Below are 20,919 nucleotides of genomic sequence, written 5' to 3'. Positions count from 1 at the left end.
CTAAGATGCCCATCTAAAAGTTTGAAATGATCAACACTTCCCTTTACAAATATAGGAAGTTTAACTACTTCCCGTCTTGCCTAATCGCGGCGATCGGTGGTGCGACGGAGGTGCTTTGTCACATGATCATGGCTGATCACAATGTAAACAGGAAGAGTCGTCTGACAGACGTGAGTGGAGGAGAGCCGATTGGCTGCTCTCCTGACAGGGGGGGTTTGTGCCGATAGTTATCAGCGCAGCCCCCCCCTGGATTCCCGCCCTAGACCACCAGGGAAATGCAATCTGTGCCAAGGCAGCTGCCATTCAATGTTCAGGCAGCTTCCAACCAGTGCCCACTCAAAATTCCTACCAGTGCCACCAGGGATGCATATCAGTGCCGCATGTCAGTGCCCAGCAGTGCCGCCTATCAGTGCCACCCATAAGTACCCATCATTGCAGCCTTTCAAGGCCAGTGTCGCCTATCAGTGCCCACCAGTGCCACCCATGAGTGCAATCAGTGCTGTATATCAATGCCCATTAGTGAAGGAGAAAATGTACTTATTTACAAAATTTTATAACAGAAAAATAAAATTTGTATAGCAAAAAATAAAAACCGCAGAGGTGATCAAATACCACCAAAAGAAAGATCAATTTGTGGGAAAAACTTTATAAAAATTTAGTTTGGGTACAGGGTAGCATGACCGCGCAATTTAAACAGCGACAGCGCAGAAAGCTGAAAATTGACTTGGGCCGGAAAAGGGGTGTAAGTGCCCGGTATTGAAGTGGTTAAGGTTAAACTGCTTCTCGACCAACTTGACCAAATGTCCCCTTGAGTGACACGAGGACTGAACAGTTTCCTCCCAAAGCTAGAATCATCATTTAGATATTGCGATCATTGAGTTCATAACTACTTTTCTGCTGGATGCAGGTGGTAAAAATGTAAAGGATTGATCGGTAAAAATGTGACTCACAATATACAGCGACTCTTCGCTCCGTCTCTGGCTAGAAGGTACTTCTGCAGATTCCGGATTAATTCCCTCTCAGAAACGCGACCGCTGAAACCATAGATGTAAGAGGCGGCGGAGCTGTAAGCCTCGAGGATGGGACCGAGGTAGTCTCTGCAGGAAGGACAGGAACTGCTGATGCTTCTGACTGACCTAGAACAGGAAAAGGACAGTTTGTGAGCCTTACCACAAATTGCTAATCAGCCAATCACATGCAGCAACTCAATGCATTTAAACATCTAGACGTGGTGAAGATGACTTGTTTGAAGTTCAAACTGAGCATCAGAATGGAGAAGAAAAGGGATTTAAGTGACTTTGAATGTGGCATGGTTGTTGCATTTAAAAAACTGCTGATCTACTGGGATTTTCACGCACTGCCATCTTTAGGGTTTTTACTGAGAATGGTCCAAAAAAGGGGATTTTTAATACAGCTTACCTGTAAAATCCTTTTCTTGGAAGTACATCACGGGACACAGAGCGGCATATTCATTACTATGTGGGTTATATGGAGTACCTTCAGGTGATGGACACTGGCAATCTCAAACAGGAAGTCCCCTCCCTATATAACCCCCTCCCATAGGAGGAGTACCTCAGTTTTGTAGCAAGCAGTATGCCTCCCAAAATGGTCCCTATAAGAGGGGTGGGAGCTCTGTGTCCCGTGATGTACTTCCAAGAAAAGGATTTTACAGGTAAGCTGTATTAAAAATCCCCTTTTCTTTCTCGTACATCACGGGACCACAGAGCGGCATATTCATTACTATGTGGATGTCCCCAAAGCAATGCTTTAATGAGGGGAGGGAGACATCTTCCCAAGACAACAGGATTTAATTAGAGGTACACTCTAAAATAATAATAATAAATCCAACTTAGTCAAAAAAGAATAAATTTAAATGTAAATTTAAATCAAGGGTGCCCCCGATTCCGAGGGTCTTAAATCGCAGCCTGCAGCACTGCCTGCCCAAAGGCTGTATCAGTATTCCTTCTTACGTCCAACTGGTAGAACTTTGTAAACGTGTGGACTGAAGACCAGGTTGCCGCCTTGCATATTTGAGCCATAGAGATCTGATGGTGTGCTGCCCAGGAGGCGCCCATGGCCCTGGTAGAGTGAGCCTTTATTGATAAAGGAGGAGGCAACCTCTTCAAGCCGTATGCCTGAGTAATTAACTGTCTAATCCACCTCGAGATGGTGGATCTTGCAGCCGCCTGCCCCTTCTTGGGCCCGTCCGGCAAAATGAACAACACCTCTGTTTCCGAATCTTCTCTGTAGCTTTAAGATAGGCCTTCATGGCCCTGACAATATCTAGGGTATGCAGCAACCCTTCTTTTCTAGACGTAGGTTTCGGAAAGAAGGAAGGTAGAATCAAATCCTGGTTTAGGTGAAAACCGGATATAACCTTCGGCAGAAAAGAAGGATGAGGACGGAGAACCACCCTATCCTTATGCAGAATAAGATATGGTTCCTTACAAGATAAAGGCAGCCAATTCTGACACTCTCCTGGCTGAAACTATGGCAACCAGAAATACCAATTTCCTTGTTAGTAAAACCAAGGAATCTCAGCCAAAGTTTCAAAGGTTGCTTCTGCAAAGCTGATAGAACAAGATTTAAGTCCCACGGACAAATTGGGGACTTGATCGGAGGATTAATACGTAAGACCCCCTGAATGAAGGTCTTAACCAGGCGAGTGGGTGGCCAACGGCCTCTGAAACCACACTGACAGAGCTGAAATCTGTCCCTTAATTGTGCTTAATGCCAGGCCTTTATCCACTCCCAGCTGATGAGAAACGTTAACACTCTATCAATGGTATACTTGCTGAGAAAGCCATTTCTTGGACTCACACCAGCCTACATAGCCCTCCAAACCCTGTAATAAATTATTCTGGAGACCGGCTTTCTAGCCCTGATCAGGGTGGAGATAACCTGCTTAGACAGACCTCTACCCCTGAGAATCAGGGATTCAGCCGCCAGGCCGTCAAATTTAGACGCCGTAATGCAGGGTGGAGGATCGGGCCTTGAGAGAGTAGGTCTGGTCGTAGAGGAAGAGTCCAAGGGTCTTCTACTGCCATCCTCAAGACTAGTGAGTACCATGCCCTCCGGGGCCACGCTGGAGCAACCAGGATTACTGGCTTGTGCTCCATCCTTATCCTGCGCAGCAGGCGGGGTAGTAACTGGAGAGGGGGAAACGCATAAAGGAGTTTGAACTGATGCCAAGGGCAAACTAACGCATCGGTTTCCGCAGGCCATCGGTCCCTTGTGCGGGACATGAAACCTGTCTAGCTGCTGTTGAACCTCGATGCCATGACATCCCTCGTCTGGCACACCCCACCTTTGGCAGATGTCTGAAAAACCTGGGGATGTAGAGACCATTCCCCTGGCGACATAGTTTGGCGACTTAAGAAGTCTGCCTGCAGGTTGTCCACTCCGGGAATGAATATTGCCGATATGCAGGGCACATGAGCCTCTGCCCACAGAAAAATCAAGCTCACTTCCTCTGAGCGGCCTGACTCTTGGTTCCCCCTTGGTGGTTATATATGCCACAGCCGTGGCATTGTCTGATTGTATTCTCACCGGGAATCCCTTCAGTTTGGATGTCCATGCCAGGAGGGCTAGCCGAGCAGCTCTGAGCTCCAGGATATTGATGGGCAGCTGCTTCTCCGCCGCTGCCCAAGTACCTTGGCGAGTATAACCATCCAAGACCGCTCCCAGCCTTTTAGGCTGGCATCTGTGGTCACTAACTTCCAGGCTATGGGGCTGAAGGATTTCCCTTTCAGCAGATTCTGAGGGTTTAACCACCAGCACAGACTTTGCCCGGGCTCTTGATGATAGAGCTAAAGGAAACTCCAAGGCCTGTGCTTTCCCGCTCCAAGCCGCCAGAATGGCTGCTTGTAGGACGCGAGTATGGCTCTGTGCGTAGGTACCGCCTCGAACGTAGCCACCAGCTTGCCTAGTAAACGCATACATAGGCGAATAGTTGGTTCTTTTTTGCTTAGAACCAGCTGAATCAACTCCTTGATAGCTTTGACCTTTACCAGGGGTAAAATACTCTTTGCTGAGCTGTATCTAACCTCATGCGAGATATTCCAACTGTTTTGTTGGTTGGAATGCTGATTTTTCTCGGTTTAAGACCCAGCCGAAACTCTCGAGGTATTGACCGTAAGGGCAACCGCTTGCTCCAGGCAAGCGGTGAGTGATCTATGATCAAGAGATCGTCCAAGTATGCTAGGACCGTGACCCCCTTGGATCTTAGATTGGCTCTAAAATTGGAGCTAGAACCTTCGTAAACACCCGGGGGGCCGTAGCCAGCCGAAGGAAGTGCCACAAACTGGAAGTGACGCTGAGCCACCGAGAAGCGTAAAATCTTTGATGTGGCTGAAAGATCGTATATGAAGGTAAGCGTCTTTTATGTCTATGGAAGCCAGAAAGTCGTCCTTCTGGAGCGCGGCGGGCTGCTGACTCGAAACGATTCCATCCGGAAATGACTGAACTTTTAGGTAAACGTTTAAACCTTTTAGGTCTAAAAATTGGTCTGACATCGCCGTTGGGCTTTGGTACGACCAAATAGATTGGAGTAGAAGCCTAGTCCTTGCTCTTGGACTGGTACCTCTACAATCACGCCCTGGCAGAGCAGACGATCCAATGCCGTTAGGAACGAGGCCTTTTTTGCTGGATCGTTCGGTACCCTTGACTCCTGAAAATGAGGCGGCGGAAACTTTAGAAACTCTAACTTGTAGCCTCTGGCCACAGATGACCGGACCCATCTGTCGGGGATGTTGGCTTCCCAAACCTCTGAAAAGAGACGAAGCCTTCCCCCCACTCGAGTGAGTGGGGGCGCCCCCTTCATAAGGCAGACTTAGGGGCTGGCTTTGTTGGCTTGCGATACCATGGCCTCTGCCCCAGGGGCCTGTCCCTGTGACTTATTGTTAAAGTTGGATCGCGCAGGAGGCCGTCGATACTGCCTGGAATTTGAGGGCCCCGGGACAGGGGAAATCGGGCCTCTTAAAGGCAGGACCCCCGGAACTTCTTTTTGACTGGTAGGAGGGTACTTTTACCACTCGATATAGTCTGAATGTATTTATCTAGATCTTCTCCGAAGAGTCTTCCCCCATGAAAGGGAAACCCTGCCAGAAGTTTCTTACATGGGGCTCGGCCGCCCAGTTCTTTAACCATAAGAGCCTTCTCATATGCACTACTAATAGTGATAAACGAGATGCCTGCTGGATGGAGTCCTTTATAGCATCCACCGCAAAGCATAAAGCTCTGGGAATATCAGATAGCTCCTCTGCCTGTTGGGGCAGGGATGTCTTTCAGCATCTGTTTAGTCTGGACCTTCAAAGCCTGACACACTCCGATAGCAGCTACTGCCGGCTGTACCACTGCTCCTGCCGTAGCAAAGGAAGCCTTTAAAAGTGTCTCTAAACGTTTATCAACCTGGATCCTTAAACATTTGTATGTTTTCTACCGGACAAGTTAATGTTTTATTTACGCACGAGATGGCTGCGTCCACAGCTGGGGGCGCCCATTTTTTGGAAAATTTCTCTTCCATGGGGTAGATAACAGAAAATCTTTTAGGCGGCAAAAAGATTCTGTCCGGTCGTACCCAATCTTGGTAAATCAATTCCTCCAACAGAGGATGGACCGGAAAAACTGCGTCATTCAAGGGGCCTTTTAAAGAGCCCAAGGAGGAAACTATCGGAGCCCGAGGCTCCGGTAAGGGCAACTTAAATGCCGATCGGACCATGTCTGTCAAGGACTGGATCCAACAGACTTTCTGCTTGGGAGGCAGAGAATGGTTCCTCCACAGTAGAATCCTCAAGCTCTGAACCTTCTAGGTTCTGGTCCACCTGGTCCTCCTGAGATTCTAAGTCTCCTAGGGAGAGAACCTCCGCATCTGAGTATACACACTTTGGTGAAGGGGACCTAGTCCGCTTTTTGTCTGGCAATGAATTAGCGATCATAGCTGCCAATCTTTCTCCAGCCCTCCTAAGGAGATAGCTAGCATTTCCTCAGTGATAAACACCGGGTTGGGAGGATCTGGGCCAGCCTCCGCACCAGACCCCCCCTATTGGCTCAACCAAGGCGGCCATCCCTGGGTCAACAGGTGGGGAGAGTACTGGCATAGCCCTGACTCATATCCTCAGAATCTGAGGGGGAACCCTTTGTTTTTTGGTATTTTTGCCCCTTCTAGATCCCGAGCCTTTGGGAGCCATGGTACAAGACCGAGGTACCCCAGCATACAACAACTGACTGTTTGTAGCTAGGAAAAAATTACGTGTTAAGGAACAGTAGTATTACTAATGTCCCTAACCTGGTGGGGCTCCGTATGTTCCAACAAAAAAGAACCACTTTTTTTTTTTTTTTTTTTCAATACATTATTATATATATATATTTCCTTTTCCTTATTAAAGGCTTTTTTTTTTTTTTTTTTAAAACATACAGCCCCACCAAAACTTTACCAGCCTCCAACCTGCTGCAAAGAGGATTTTTGGCTTAATAGATATGCATAGGCTAAGCCTAGCATGTACTACCCCTTTCCTGCCACCGGGGGTCACTAGTGTGCCGCTCTGTGTCCTCTCGCTCTCAGCTCAGTTTCAGACTGAGCCATAACGAGGACCTGCTTGCAAATAACAGAGGCGAAAAGCCCGCCTCTTTCGACGCCGGCCTGCACGCTCCCGCCCCCCCCCCCGAACGATGCGCGAAACGCTCTATTAAGCCGTGCACGCGCGCCGCGCGCAGCGCGCCCGTATGTCAGGGGAGGGGAACACATGAGACGCGCTGCCAGTTTCAGGAAGCAGGGAGAGGTTCGCCCCTACGGCTGCAAGCGGCAATTTCAAAAACCCCGGCCAGGTAGGACTTAAACACAGGCCTCTTAAAGGACACATTTATAGCCCTGAGACAGATCTCCAAAAAAGACCTTCCCAACCAGCGGGGCAGCAGGTAGCCAGTAAAGAGATGCCTAGACAGGGGGATCCAGTCATGGGGGGAAAAGTTAGATCATCCTGACATAACAGACATAGTGACCATGGTGCCAATGCAGAGCATACTCAGGCAAACCCCCCGCAGATCTCCCCTGGAGAGTCCACTGTCGGACCAAGTCCCGCAGACTCTCCACTTACCTGCTCCATGCCGCAGGACGTTTGCCAAGCAACAACAGTCCAATCTTCTCCCATCTCCGTGGGTAAAGTAGTAGACCATCAGGTACTGGGGTCCTAGGAAGGAACCGACTGACCTGGACCTATATAGCACCCTGGCAAACAGGATACTTTTGGCTTAGGAAAAGCTCTAAGTCCTGGGCCCAGGGTCCATCCCTCTAGAGAGGGCATTATAGGCAAAACCCCACGGTTTTTGGGGCCCGGGTACTGTCCACTTTGGCGCTGAGGCACTTTGGACAGATCCGGTTAGCCCGCCTTAATCCCAATGATACAGAGGCAAAGATAATCCATGACCAACACCTAAGACACTGGCGAAAAACTGAGGTACTGCCTCCTATGGGAGGGGGGTTATATAGGGGAGGGGACTTCCTGTTTGAGATTGCCAGTGTCCATCACCTGAAGGTACTCCATATAACCCACATAGTAATGAATATGCCGCTCTGGTGTCCCGTGATGTACGAGAAAGAAAAGATGAAAATATCCAGTGAGCGGCAGTTGTGTGGCGGAACATGCCTGTCGATGTCGGAGGAGAATGGGGCAGACTGGTTCGAGATGATAGAAAGCCAATAAAAAACTAGGGTGCAACGATACCCGCGCATTTGTACGTGTATCGGCACTCGTGCAAATGCTCCAATGCCTAATCCGATACCTGTTGTATCGGGCCAGGCATCCTCAGTGTAGCAGGGGAGTCGAGCAGCCTCAGAGGTGATCGGTGCGGCGGTTGGGACAATTACAAGTACCGATCACCCTGAATAGCCTTTCTATAAAGCAGCTGACCGCTGCTTCTCCTCTAGCTGTCAGCTGCTTTATTGAAAGCTATAAGGGCTCTTTCACACGGAGCGGACCGTTTCTGGGTCTGCTCCGTGTGTCCGCCAAAGCTCAGCGGGGATCCCCGCTGAGCTGTCGGCGGATAGGGCGGTCCCCACACACAGTGCAGAGACCGCCCTGTCTCTGCTCCGCTCTCCCCTATGGGGGATCGGATGCAGACGGAACGTCTGTCCGTCTGCATCCGATCCGTTCCGCCGAACGGAAGAAAAATAGGGTTTCTTCCGTTCGCAAAAGCGGATCCCGACGGACGCGGACGCTCCATCCGCTAACGGAAGCGATCCCATAGGGAGTCATTACAAGTCCGTTAACGGACTTGTAATGAACGGACGAACGGTCCGCTAGTGTGAAAGGACCCTAAAGGGGGATCGGTGCTTGTAACTGTCCCCAACTGATCACCCGACTGTCCCTGTTGGTGTGTTCCGTCCCTCTTTCTGGTGTCCTCCTCCCTTTTCCTCCAAGTCCACGCTTTTTTTATTTTTATCGGTTATGTTTTATAGCAGAAAGGTAAATAGATAGAAATAGAATATGAATATATATATATATATATATATATATATAATATATATATATATATATATATATATAGTATATATATATATATTTAGGCCAACATGTATTCTGCGACAGTTTTGGCAAATAAAATACCGATAAGTGTATATTGAGTGTAGATGCTATAACTTCTGCGCAAACCAAACTAGGGATATTTTTCTCTTTATTTTTCTTACTAGTAATGGTGGCGATAAGTCACTTAAGCAGGACTGTGATATTGCGATGGAAAAATCGGGCACCAATACAGTGATCAGTGCTAAAAAAAATATCCACGGTTACTGAATTAATGACACTGGCAGGAAGGGTGTTAACATCAGGGGTGATCAAAAGGTTAAATGTGTTCCTAGGAAGTGATTTCTAACTGTGGGGAGGGTGCTTTGACTGGGGGTGGGTAAGATCTGAGTTCCTGCTGCGGCATAAACACAGGATCAGTACATTGCCGTTCTAACAGAACTGTGGTCTGCCTTGTTTACATAGGCATACCGCCATTTGCTGCCTGTCTCCCAAACGATCGGCTGGTCCGGGCAGGATCCACTGATTGAGCTCCCGCTGTATCCAATCACAGGGGGAGCAGGTTGCTGTCGGCTTGCGTGTGCGCTCCAAACCAAAAGTCTCAGATCATTACTAGGTTATGTAATCTGGCACAGAGCGGCCACCCTGCTGCAGTATATGTGCATGGGCAGACAGGAAGTAACGCAGTGCCGTATCGCAAAAAGTGACCAAGTCATGAAGGGGGATAATTCTTTAGGAAGTCAACGTGGTTAAAGCAGAAGTTATCCTTGTTATATAAAAAAAATAATATTATAAAATAATAAATTGAATGTTTCTGCAGGTAAAAAGTGGCATTTATTTATATTTTTTTCACTGGGCCTGGTAAAGCATTGCACCTGCGATCATGCAGGGAACGGGGAAGGGGAGGCAGGAACTAAAATATGTTACATGTTTATGGGAAGACTACAGTTCAGAATTGATGAAACGGTTCTCAGTGTTTGTACCTTCAGATATCGGTCCTCTTTGCTCCTCTCCAAAGTCGCTATCTTCATCTTCCTCGTCGCTCCTCCACTGCACACGATCTGGGGATCTTGCTATCCCATGTGGGCTCAGAAAGACTAGGACTGGCATCTTCCTGGTCATCCTGGGAACAAAAAAATAATAATCTGTTACCTGTTCTCCATCAACAATCTAAAGTTTATCTTAGGTTGCACCGATACCGAGTATTTCAATGAGTATTCATGCATATATGCTTCGATACCTGAAGCTGATACCTTTGTGATGCGATTTGAGCCCATTATATAGTCAGGTAAAAAAAAAAAAAAAAAGTCCATCTAGTTTCAACCAATAAAAAAAATACAAAAGAAAAAAACACAACAAAAAAAACACCACCATACAATATCCCATATACACAATTCTATACCCACAGTTGATCCAGAGGAAGGAGGAAAGAACCCAGCAGAGCAAGGGAAAAAATTCCGCTTTCCTGATCCACCAAGAGGCAATTGGATATTCCCCTGGATCAACTTTACTAAAAATATTAGTATTCCAGGTTATATTTTTGAACATTTTAGGAAAGAATTCAGGCCTTTTTAACCACTTCAGCCACGGACCATATTGCTGGTCAAAGACCAGAGCACTTTTTTGCGATTCGTGCACTGCCGGCGCTTTAACTGACAATTGCGGGGTCGTGCGACGTGGCTCCCAGAACTAATTTTGGCGTCCTTTTTCACACAAATAGAATTTTTTTTTTGTGGTATTTGATCACCTCTGCGGGTTTTTAGTTTTTTGCGCTACAAACAAAAAATAGAGCGACAATTTTGAAAAAAAATAATATTTAACTTTTTCCTTAATAAATATCCCCCCAAAAAAAAAAATATATATATATAATGATATATATAAAAAATTTCCTCAGTTTAGGCCAATACGTATTCTGTCTACATATTTTTCATTAAAAAAAAAAAAAAAAAAAAAAAAAAAAATATCGCAATAAGCGTTTATCGATAGGTATTTGCGCAAAAGTTAGAGAGTTTACAAAATAGGGGTAGTTTTATGGCATTTTTATTAATATTTTTTTTTTTACTAGTAATGGGCGGCGATCAAACGATTTTTTTTTTCGGTACTGCGACATTATGGCGGACACTTCGACACCTTTTGACTACATTTTTGGGACCATTGGCATATTTATAGAGATCAGTGCTATAAAAATGCATGGATTACTATAAAAACGTCACTGGCAGGGAAGGGGTTAACACTAAGGGGCGGGGAAGGGGTTAAGCGTGTTCCCTGGGTGTGTTTTAAACTGTAGGGGGGGGGGGGTGGGCCTCACTAGGGGAAATGACTGATCTTCTGTTCATAACATTGTATGAACAGACGGTCAGGCATTTCTCCCCTGACAGGACCGGGAGCTGTGTGTTTACACACACAGCTCCCGGTTCTCGCTCTGTAACGAGCAATCGCGGGTGCCCGGTGATCGTGACTGCCGGGCACGCGTGCGCGGGAGTCAGGAGCGAGCTGGGGGCACGCGTGCGCGGGAGTCAGGAGCGAGCTGGGGGCACGCGTGCGCGGGAGTCAGGAGCAAGCTGGGGGCACGCGTGCGCGGGAGTCAGGAGCAAGCTGGGGGCACGCGTGCGCGGGAGTCAGGAGCAAGCTGGGGGCACGCGTGCGCGGGAGTCAGGAGCAAGCTGGGGGCACGCGTGCGCGGGAGTCAGGAGCAAGCTGGGGGCACGCGTGCGCGGGAGTCAGGAGCAAGCTGGGGGCACGCGTGCGCGGGAGTCAGGAGCGAGCTGGGGGCACGCGTGCGCGGGAGTCAGGAGCGAGCTGGGGGCACGCGTGCGCGGGAGTCAGGAGCGAGCTGGGGGCACGCGTGCGCGGGAGTCAGGAGCGAGCTGGGGGGCACGCGTGCGCGGGAGTCAGGAGCGAGCTGGGGGCACGCTGTGCGCGGGAGTCAGGAGCGAGCTGGGGGCACGCGTGGCACGTCTCCGGCGGCGCGCCCCTATTGGTTGCTTGGGGAGAGATGACGTAGATCGACGTGAATCTCTCCCAGCAGAGCCGACCTGCCACCGTAAAACTGTGGCGGATGCTCGGCAAGGCAGTTAAAGCAAATCTACTGAGCTACCCACCTCTGGATGGAGTCTATTCCATATTTTCAAAGCTCTTACTGTGAAGAAACCTTTCCATAGTTGAGATGAAATCTCTTTCCTCTAGACGTAAAGTGTGCCCCCTTGTCCCTCTGTGATGACTGTAAAGTGAATAACTCAACACCAAGGTCACTATATGGAGCCCCTTACAGTGGTGAAAATAATAATTTGACCCCCTGCAGATATTGTAAGTTTGCCCGCTTACAAAGAAATGAAGGGTCTATAATTCGTAACATAGGTGTATTTTAAATGATAGAGAACAGAATATCAACCAAAGAATCCAGAAAAAAACATGATACAAATGTTATGAATTAATTTGCAGTTCAGCAAGTAAAATAAGTATTTGATCCCCAGCAAAACATGACTTAGTAAGTTGGTGGAGAAACCCTTGTTGGCAAACACAGAGGTAAGACATTTCTTATAGTTGGTGACCAGGTTTTCACACATCTCAGGAGGATTTTGGCCAAATTCTTCTTTCAGATCTTCTCCGAGTCCTTAAGGTTTCTGGCTTGTCTCTTGGAAAATGGCCAAGTTTCAGACCTCCTCTATAAATTTTCTATAGGATTAAGGTCTGGAGACTGACTAGGCCACTACATGACCTTAATGTGCTTCTTGAGGACTCACGGTTTTTGGAGAAGAAAAATGGCTGACTATGACCCTAAGAAGCACCATCTCTACAGTCAAGCACGGAGGTGGAAACATTATGCTTTGGGGCTGTCGTCTCTGCTGCATTGAGGGACCAATGGACGGGGCCATCTATTGTAAAATCTTGGATAAGAACATTCTTCCCTCAGCCAGAACACTGAAGATGGTCGGTGATGGGTTTTCCAGCATGACAATGACCCAAAACCTATACGGCCAAGGCAACAAAAGAGTGTGCTCAAGAAGAAGGCACTTCATGGTCATGGAGCGGGCCTAGCCAGTCTCCAGATCTTAGATCATTTTATGGAGGGAGCTGAAACTTTGAGTTGCCAAGAGACAGCCAAGAAACCTCAAGGCTTTAGAGAAGGTCTGGTAAATAGAGTGGACTTGGCATTTTTGTTCTCTGGATTTTTGGTTCATATACAATTTAAGATGACACCCAAGTAATTATATACCCTTAATTTCTTTGTAAATAGGCAAACTTACAAAACCCTTGCAGAGGATCGAATAAGTATTTCCCCCAATGTACGTATTTGTACATGTTGATCATATCCCCCCTTATTCTCCTGCTTCTCAAGAGTGATAAATTCAGTTCCTCTAATCTTTCTCTCATAGCTGAGCTCCTCCATGCCTCTTATCAGTTTAGTTGCCCTTTCTCTGCACTTTCTCCAGTTCCCCCGATATCCTTCTTGAGAACTGGGGCCCAAACTGACCTGCGTATTCCAGATGAGGTCTTACTAATGATTTGTACAGGGGCAAAATGATATCTCTCTCTCTGAGTCCATATCTCTCTTAATACAAGAAAGGACTTTGCCTGCTTTGCATTTTCTACTCACACGGGCCTCCTCAAAGTGGGAAGGACAGTAAACTGGCCCTTTGTTTAGAAAGTTTATGTTATTTTTGCTCCCCTCAAATAGAGCTTTCTTTTGGTGTATTGATCACCTACTGCATTTTTTATTTTTTTGAGCTATAAATATTCACAGTAGAAGCTGCACGCAGGGCGCCCCCTACAGGTGGAAACACCCAATTCTGTATAAATATATGATCCGGTTGTTCTATCGAATAGCACCCTCTGTCGAAAAAAGTGCCCACGCATAAGCAAAGTATGGAGGGGTACTCCAGTAGGATTTTTTGATCAGCTGGCGTGGCATCATGCATAGCTCATGCGCAACATCGTAGGAGAGCATTTTCGATGGGAGATAGCAGTTGTTGTCAGATTGTACCTCCCTGTTGCGGGACAGGTTTGTAGCAGTGTGCTCAAGGTTTAGTTTGTTCTGTGTTTTGTACAGCAAGTTTTTCCTGCGTCCCAAGGGTGGCTTGCAACACAGCGGTCTTCCCTCCGCTGTTTACATAGTCTTTCAATTGTCTGCCCATCAAATGCCATCTCCCGTTGAAATATGCCTCCTATGATGTGCGCATTGATGGAGTGCCCTTCCCCAACTGTGCTTGCAGTGTAACATGAACCCTAGTAATGTGCAAATTATTTCTTTTTGAGGATGAGGTGTTTCTGTAATGTTTGTACAATACATCGTCTCTCCAGAAAAATGTGCAACCGAGAGTTACGTGCCACTTAACCTCAGGCTACCAAGAATATCCCATAGGTGACCAGACGCTGACAGCCTCATGACAAACCTGGTAGAACATCTGACAGGACTGGAAGAGAAAAACACAAACAAGGGATTTACACTACGCATTTACCCTTAAAAAAACCTTGCTTGCAATTTAAAGCAGAGGGGAGCGGGATCGCCGGAGGCGCGCATGTGTGCCCCAGACCCGGAAGTTGTTGGAACACGTAATAGGTATGTGATCCAGCACAGTAGTGCCATCTTGCCACCGGTATAAGTTAGTTACTCACAGGCGGCAAGTGGCTTAAAGTAGAAGTTCACACCCAAAACTAACCCTAATGGAACCCATTTCACACTGAGGCAGTTTTCAGGCGTTTTAGATACTAATAATAGTGCCTGAAAGCTCCTTCTCCGTACCTCCCCAGTGTGAAAGCCTGAGTGCTTTCACACCGGGGCGGTGCGCTTGCAGGAGGTGGAAAAAAAAGGTCCTGCATTGGAATGAAATGGGCAGCGCTTCTGTTGCCCCTGCAATACGGGCGGATTGAACCCCGCTTTTAGCACAGGTAAAACGACGGTATAATGCCGCTAAAACTAGCGCCGCTTTACCCGCTAACGGACCCGCTGCCCCAGTGTGAAAGGGGGCCTAACCTAATGCAGCCATAGTCTAAAACTAATCTATCTAACCCTGTAAAGAAGAAATCGCTAAACATACCTTTTCTGGAGCCGCTAAGGTCCTACGCTGAGCTGTCAGCGGCGGCTTCAGTGTGTGGACAATTTTTCTTTTTTTGTCACTTTAAATGTTTAAAACTTCTTTTCTAAATACATAGGCCCGGATTCAGAAAGATTTACGCCGACGTATCTAATGATACGCCGCGTAAGTCCATGGTTGCGCAGTCGTATCTATGCGTTTGATTCTGCAAAGGAGATACGCCTGAATTTCAGTTCCATCCGACCGACGCAAGTCTCCTACGCCGTCGTATCTTGGGCGCATATTTACGCTGGCCGCAAGGGGCGCTTCCACTGATTTACGCGTCGAATATGCAAATGACCAAGATACGCCGATTCACGAACGTACTTGCGCCCGTCGCATGCGTATACGCCATTTACGTAAGGCGTACGTCCGGCGTAAAGATAAACCACCAAATAGGAGGCGCAGCCAATGCAAAGGTATGGATGACGGAACAGCCGTCGGATTTTACGTCGTTTACGCAATTCGTACGTGAATGGGGCTGGGCGTAGGTTCCGTTCACGTCGTTGCCATTGAGCCGTCGTATCTTAGGGCGTAAATTCAACGTTATTCTGAGCATGCGCGCGCATGCGCCGTTCGTTCGGCCCATCATTTACATGGGGTCACGCTTCATTTCAATACATCACGCCCACTACCTGCCTACTTTGAATTAGGCGGGCTTAAGCCGGCCCATTTACGCTACGCCGCCGTAACTTAGGGAGCAAGTGCTTTGTGAATACTGGCCTTGCCTCTCTAAGTTACGTCGGCGTAGCTCATATGAGATGCGCTACGCCCGCACAAAGATACGCCGCTGTACGTGAATCTGGGCCATAACTTTTATTGCTATCACATAGGAGACCAATAGCATATAAGTTGTGAACATTTTTAGGAAGCATAAAAAGTCAGACAATTGGCATTTTCATAAAAGTTCAGTAATAACTTCTATATTTCTTGCATGACAGGTTCACTTCAAACCCCTTTTGACAGTCAAAGTGTTCATAATCTGCCACCCAACATTCATGGGTGCTGGTCCCTCTCACCTTACCAAAGCTATCATTCCCTCGTTGGAGAGGAGGTAACACAAGGCCGCAGCGGTGCGGAGGAGTCTCTCCTGGCTGATCGTTCCGTCGGCAGCTCCCGTCGTCCCATCTGACCTTCTCCTCTGTTCGACATGTAACGCGCAGGCTGCAAAACAAGAGAAGCCTCCCTTTAATCAACCAATCACAACTGGCCTGGCTTTACCACCATATTGCCCGCCAGCCTCTTACCCACGATGGCCTCTGTGAGGTAGACGTGAAGGACACCGTTGCTGTAGAAGTTCAGCTCGAAGACGGCCGGGATGTTGGTGTTGGGTGCGATGAAGAACTCACCGGGATCGGTGTGGGTGATGTTCACGGAGTTGCCTAATAGGTGTATGGCGTGCATAACCACGTCCTCGCAGCTTCCCGAAAACCCCAGATCAAAGTCCCGAGCCAGGACCTCCTCCTTCATAGAGAAGAAGTCCTCCACCAATAGGGACAGGCTGACCCCCTGAGGGAAAGGAGGGGTTACAGGGTCCCAACATGGCAGTCACAGCTTTATTAAAAACAGTTCTGAGTTTAAAGGGTCACTAAAGGAAAAAAATGTTTTTGCTGAAATGACTGTTTATTGGGTATAGAGACATAAAAGTTAACTGATTGCTTTTAAAAATGATTAAACATTTAATTTAATCTATTATATAATGTGCCTCTAGTTTCACTTTCGGTTTTAAAGGACATACATGAAGTTCCGGGTGAGAGGTGAGTCGGGAAGACTCACAGAACAAAAACAAACAAATCCAGGGCAGTGTTTTGTTTTTAAAATGAATCTGATTGGTTCTGAGGAGTTTTAGACACACAGTAATGACAGCTTAGACCACCGTGAAAAGCTCCCAGTACCATGGTTATAAGGAAACAGGCAACCAGGAAGTGTGGAGATCACAGCAGAATTACAGCTACTTCAAAGCAAAAACGAACAATAAGGACATGAAACCAGTACTGCAGTAAGGTAAAGGAAGCTACCGTGTTTCCCTGAAAATAAGCCCGGGTCTTATATTAATTTTGGCAACAAAAGACACAGTAGGGCTTATTTTCAGGGTAGGTCTTACCATATAATGTGATGTCTTCTCTCCCCCTCTCCCTCCCTGCCTGTCAGGAATCCCCAGTGTGAGTCAAGTTAAAATGCTTGTAAAATCATATGATCTATTCTTTTACAGTATTATATAATGTACAATGTGTGTGTTTCTGTAATATAAACGTGCCAAATACCTTCATTATAGCGCCACTCTGTACTTCCGTGACGTGCCGGAACTCTTTTCCCCACTCCGAGCACTGCAGAGGGGGAGCCGTACCGAAGGTATTTGGCAAAATTATATTACAGAAACACACACATTGTACATTATATACTCCAGAAATAGAGTGGATTATAGGATTTTACAAGCATTTTGAACTAGGGCTTATTTTCGGGGTAGGGTTTATATTGCAGCTCCCCTGGAAAATAATGCTAGGTCTTATTTTCGGGGTAGGTCTTATTTTCGGGGAAACACGGTATTTAGCTAAAAAAAAAATTTCCTTTAGTGACCCTTTAAGATGCAAATCTGCCTTAAAGTGGTTGTAAACCTCAGAAATTAAATATGAACAAAGCATATCCCTCTAGTGTGTACTTGTCTCAATCCAGAGCACCAAGTGTTTATTTCTGCTGCTTCGTTCCTCTGCTATCAGAATGAATCACTTCCGACAGTTTACCCTGACACTAGAGCTGCACGATTCTGGCCAAAATGAGAATCACGATTTTTTTGCTTAGAATGAAGATTACGATTCTCTCACGATTCTCACGGGGTAAAATCTTTTACATTTATAAAAAAAAATTCTTCCAAGAAAATTGCATTTAAAAAGACTGCTGCGCAAATACAGTGCAACATAAAATATTGCAACAACCGCCATTTTATTCTCTAGGGTCTCTACTAAAAAAAATATATAATGTTTGGGGTTCCAAGTAATTTTCTAGCAAAAAAAATAATGATTTTAACTTGAAAAGAGCTGTCAGAAAAAGGTTTGGTGTTTAAGTGGTTAAACGTTCCTAATTTACATACAGAAGTTTATTCCTTTGATGTGATACAATGTTTAGACTTAACTTTCCACCAATAAAGAATGTTTTCAAAACTTGGCAGGCTGCCCAGACTTTGACTTTTGGCTGAGAGCAGCCAGGAAATACTTTGCATACCAAAGTGCAGAGAGAAAATTATTTTCATGTCAAAGATCTTAAAACCCTGTGTCAAGAATTGCAATGGAAAAATATCCCGATAACGATTCTTGACGATTAATCGTGCAGCTCTACCTGACACCAAGAGAAAAAAGGTGACAGGGGAGGGATCTCCAGCACACAGCCTGTGATTGACAGCCTCAGCTCTGTTCCTGCGTGCAGGGGGGCGTGCCCCTTCCCTCCAATCGGCTGTCAGAGCTCTCTTCACTGAGCTCTGCAGAACATAACTTCAGCTCTCCACCCCTGCTTTCTGACAGCTCAGACAAGCTGCATAAATTCTGGAATATATAGATTCATATTAACCACCATCCGATGGCCACAATTCCAATGTTTGTTTACGTTCAGCAGTTCAGGTCTGTGCATTTACTTTTTTTGCCCCCCTTTCCATGACCTAACCGAAACCCACCATCCCCCTCCATAGCCGTATACTTGCCTCCAACCAATGGCCACCACACTGTTGATTTTTACATCCAGCAGTTCACGTCTTCATTGGTCTGGCTGCCCCTACGTGTTACAGCCCTGTAGACTTCTATGGGACTATCTCCAATAGTCTCCAGCTCAAGACACAGCTCAATAGAAATCTATGGGGCTGCAAAACACGATGAAAAAAAGAAGACTTGAACTGCTGGATGTAAACAGCCAACAGAACCTCAGCCATTGGCTGGAGGCACGTTTGCATCGATGGAGAAGAGTGAGTTAAGTCAGATCAAGTAAAAAGGGCAAAAAAGGATAAATGCACTTTGTTTTCATGGGAAACTCCAAAACACTTTTGGGTTTAAGTTTAAGAGTGGGGAAGGGAGAATCAATACAAGGAGCATGTCGATAGGAGGACAGAACAAAGTAACACGACAGTTGAGCTTATGAGTCTGCTGCCTCTTGTCTCAAGTCCAATCAGAGGCAGGGGGAGGAACAAGACCTGTAACTGTTTTTAAAAACAGAAAGAAAAAAAGGGATTTTTAATACAGCTTACCTGTAAAATCCTTTTCTTGGAGTACATCACGGGACACAGAGCGGCATTCATTACTATGTGGGTTATATGGAGTACCTTCAGGTGATGGACACTGGCAATCTCAAACAGGAAGTGCCCCTCCCTATATAACCCCCTCCCATAGGAGGAGTACCTCAGTTTTGTAGCAAGCAGTATGCCTCCCAAAATGGTCCCCAAAAGAGGGGTGGGAGCTCTGTGTCCCGTGATGTACTCCAAGAAAAGGATTTTACAGGTAAGCTGTATTAAAAATCCCTTTTTCTTTCTCGTACATCACGGGACACAGAGCGGCATATTCATTACTATACGGTGTCCGAAAGCAATGCTTTAATGAGGGGAGGGAGACATCTTACCAAGACAAAAGGATTTAATTTAGAGGTACACTCAAATAATAATAATAAATCCAACTTAGTCAAGAAAATAAATTTAAATTTAAATCAAGGGTGCCCCCGATACTGAGGGTCTCAAATCGCAGCCTGCAGCACTGCCTGCCCAAAGGCTGCATCTGTATTCCTTCTTACGTCCAACTGGTAAAATTTAGTAAACGTGTGGACAGAAGACCAGGTTGCTGCCTTGCATACTTGAGCCATAGAGATCTGATGGTGTGCTGCCCAGGAGGCACCCATGGCCCTAGTAGAATGAGCCTTTATTGACAAAGGAGGAGGCAACCTCTTCAAGCCGTAGGCCTGAGTGATTAACTGTTTAATCCATCTCGAGATGGTGGATTTTGCAGCTGCCTGCCCCTTCTTGGGCCCATCCGGCAAAATGAACAACACATCTGTTTTCCGAATCTTCTCTGTAGCTTTAAGATGGATATTGTCAGGGCCATGAATGCCTAAGGTATGCAGCAACCCTTCCTTTCTACAAGTGGGTCTCGGAAAGAAGGATGGTAGTACCAAATCCTGGTTTAGGTGAAAACTGGATATAACCTTTGGTAGGAAGGAAGGATGAGGACGGAGAACCGCCTTGTCCTTATGCAGAATGAGATATGGTTCCTTACAAGATAAGGCTGCCAATTCTGACACTCTCCTGGCCGACACTATGGCGACCAGAAATACCAACTTCCTTGTCAGTAAAACCAAAGGAATTTCAGCCAACGGATGACAGAACAAGATTTAAGTCCCACGGACACAGTGGTGACTTGACTGGAGGATTAATACGCAAGACCCCCTGAATGAAGGTCTTAACCAGCGAGTGGGTGGCCAGCGGCCTTTGAAACCAAACTGACAAAGCTGAAATCTGTCCCTTGATTGTGCTTAATGCCAGGCCTTTATCCACTCCTAGCTGGAGAAAACTTAACACTCTATCAATGGTATACTTGCGGGAATCCCATTTCTTGGACTCACACCAGCCTATGTAGGCCCTCCAAACCCTGTAATAAATTACTCTGGAGACCGGCTTTCTAGCCTTATTCAGGGTACAGATTACCTGCTTAGACAGACCTCTACCCCTGAGAATCAGGGATTCAGCCGCCAGGCCGTCAAATTTAGACGCCGTAATGCAGGGTGGAGGATCGGGCCTTGAGAGAGTAGGTCTGGCCGTAGAGGAAGAGTCCAAGGGTCTCCCACTGCCATCTTGAGGACTAGTGAGTACCACGCCCTCCGAGGCCAAGCTGGAGCTACCAGAATGACTGGCCTGTGCTCCACTCTGATCCTGCGCAACAGGCGGGGTAGTAACTGTGGCGGGGGAAAGGCATATAGAAGTTTGAACTGATGCCAAGGGCATACCAACGCATCGGTTCCGCAGGCCATAGGGTCCCTTGTCCGGGACATGAACCTGTCTAGCTTCTTGTTGAACCTCGATGCCATGACATCCACATCTGGCACTCCCCATCTCTGGCAGATTGACTGAAAGACCTGGGGATGTAGAGACCATTCCCCTGGCAATAGAGTTTGGCGACTTAGGAAGTCTGCCTGCAGGTTGTCCACTCCGGGAATGAATATCGCCGATATGCAGGGTACATGAACCTCTGCCCACAGAAAAATCAAGCTCACCTCTCTCTGAGCGGCTTGACTCTTGGTTCCCCCTTGGTGGTTTATATAAGCCACAGCTGTGGCATTGTCCGATTGTATTCTCACCGGGG

The 20,919-nt window shown here is 46.9% G+C and overlaps 1 protein-coding gene across 1 annotated transcript in view; it reads right to left on the bottom strand.

The window, feature by feature from the left end:
* GPAM (glycerol-3-phosphate acyltransferase, mitochondrial) overlaps positions 1 to 20,919 on the bottom strand; it is a 98,585-nt gene that overhangs the window by 23,893 nt on the left and 53,773 nt on the right. Inside the window, 10 exon segments of the mRNA XM_040322139.1 lie at positions 951 to 975; positions 977 to 1,090; positions 1,092 to 1,124; positions 9,485 to 9,517; positions 9,519 to 9,584; positions 9,586 to 9,642; positions 13,866 to 13,897; positions 13,900 to 13,933; positions 15,618 to 15,757; positions 15,841 to 16,102. Of these exon segments, the coding sequence (XP_040178073.1) occupies positions 951 to 975; positions 977 to 1,090; positions 1,092 to 1,124; positions 9,485 to 9,517; positions 9,519 to 9,584; positions 9,586 to 9,642; positions 13,866 to 13,897; positions 13,900 to 13,933; positions 15,618 to 15,757; positions 15,841 to 16,102 (796 nt within the window).

This window comes from Rana temporaria, chromosome 8 (genome assembly GCF_905171775.1).
Source record: "Rana temporaria chromosome 8, aRanTem1.1, whole genome shotgun sequence".
Lineage (NCBI taxonomy): Eukaryota > Metazoa > Chordata > Amphibia > Anura > Ranidae > Rana > Rana temporaria.
The sequence above is the reverse complement of the archived record's forward strand: the minus strand, read 5'-3'. Positions and strand labels throughout refer to the sequence as shown.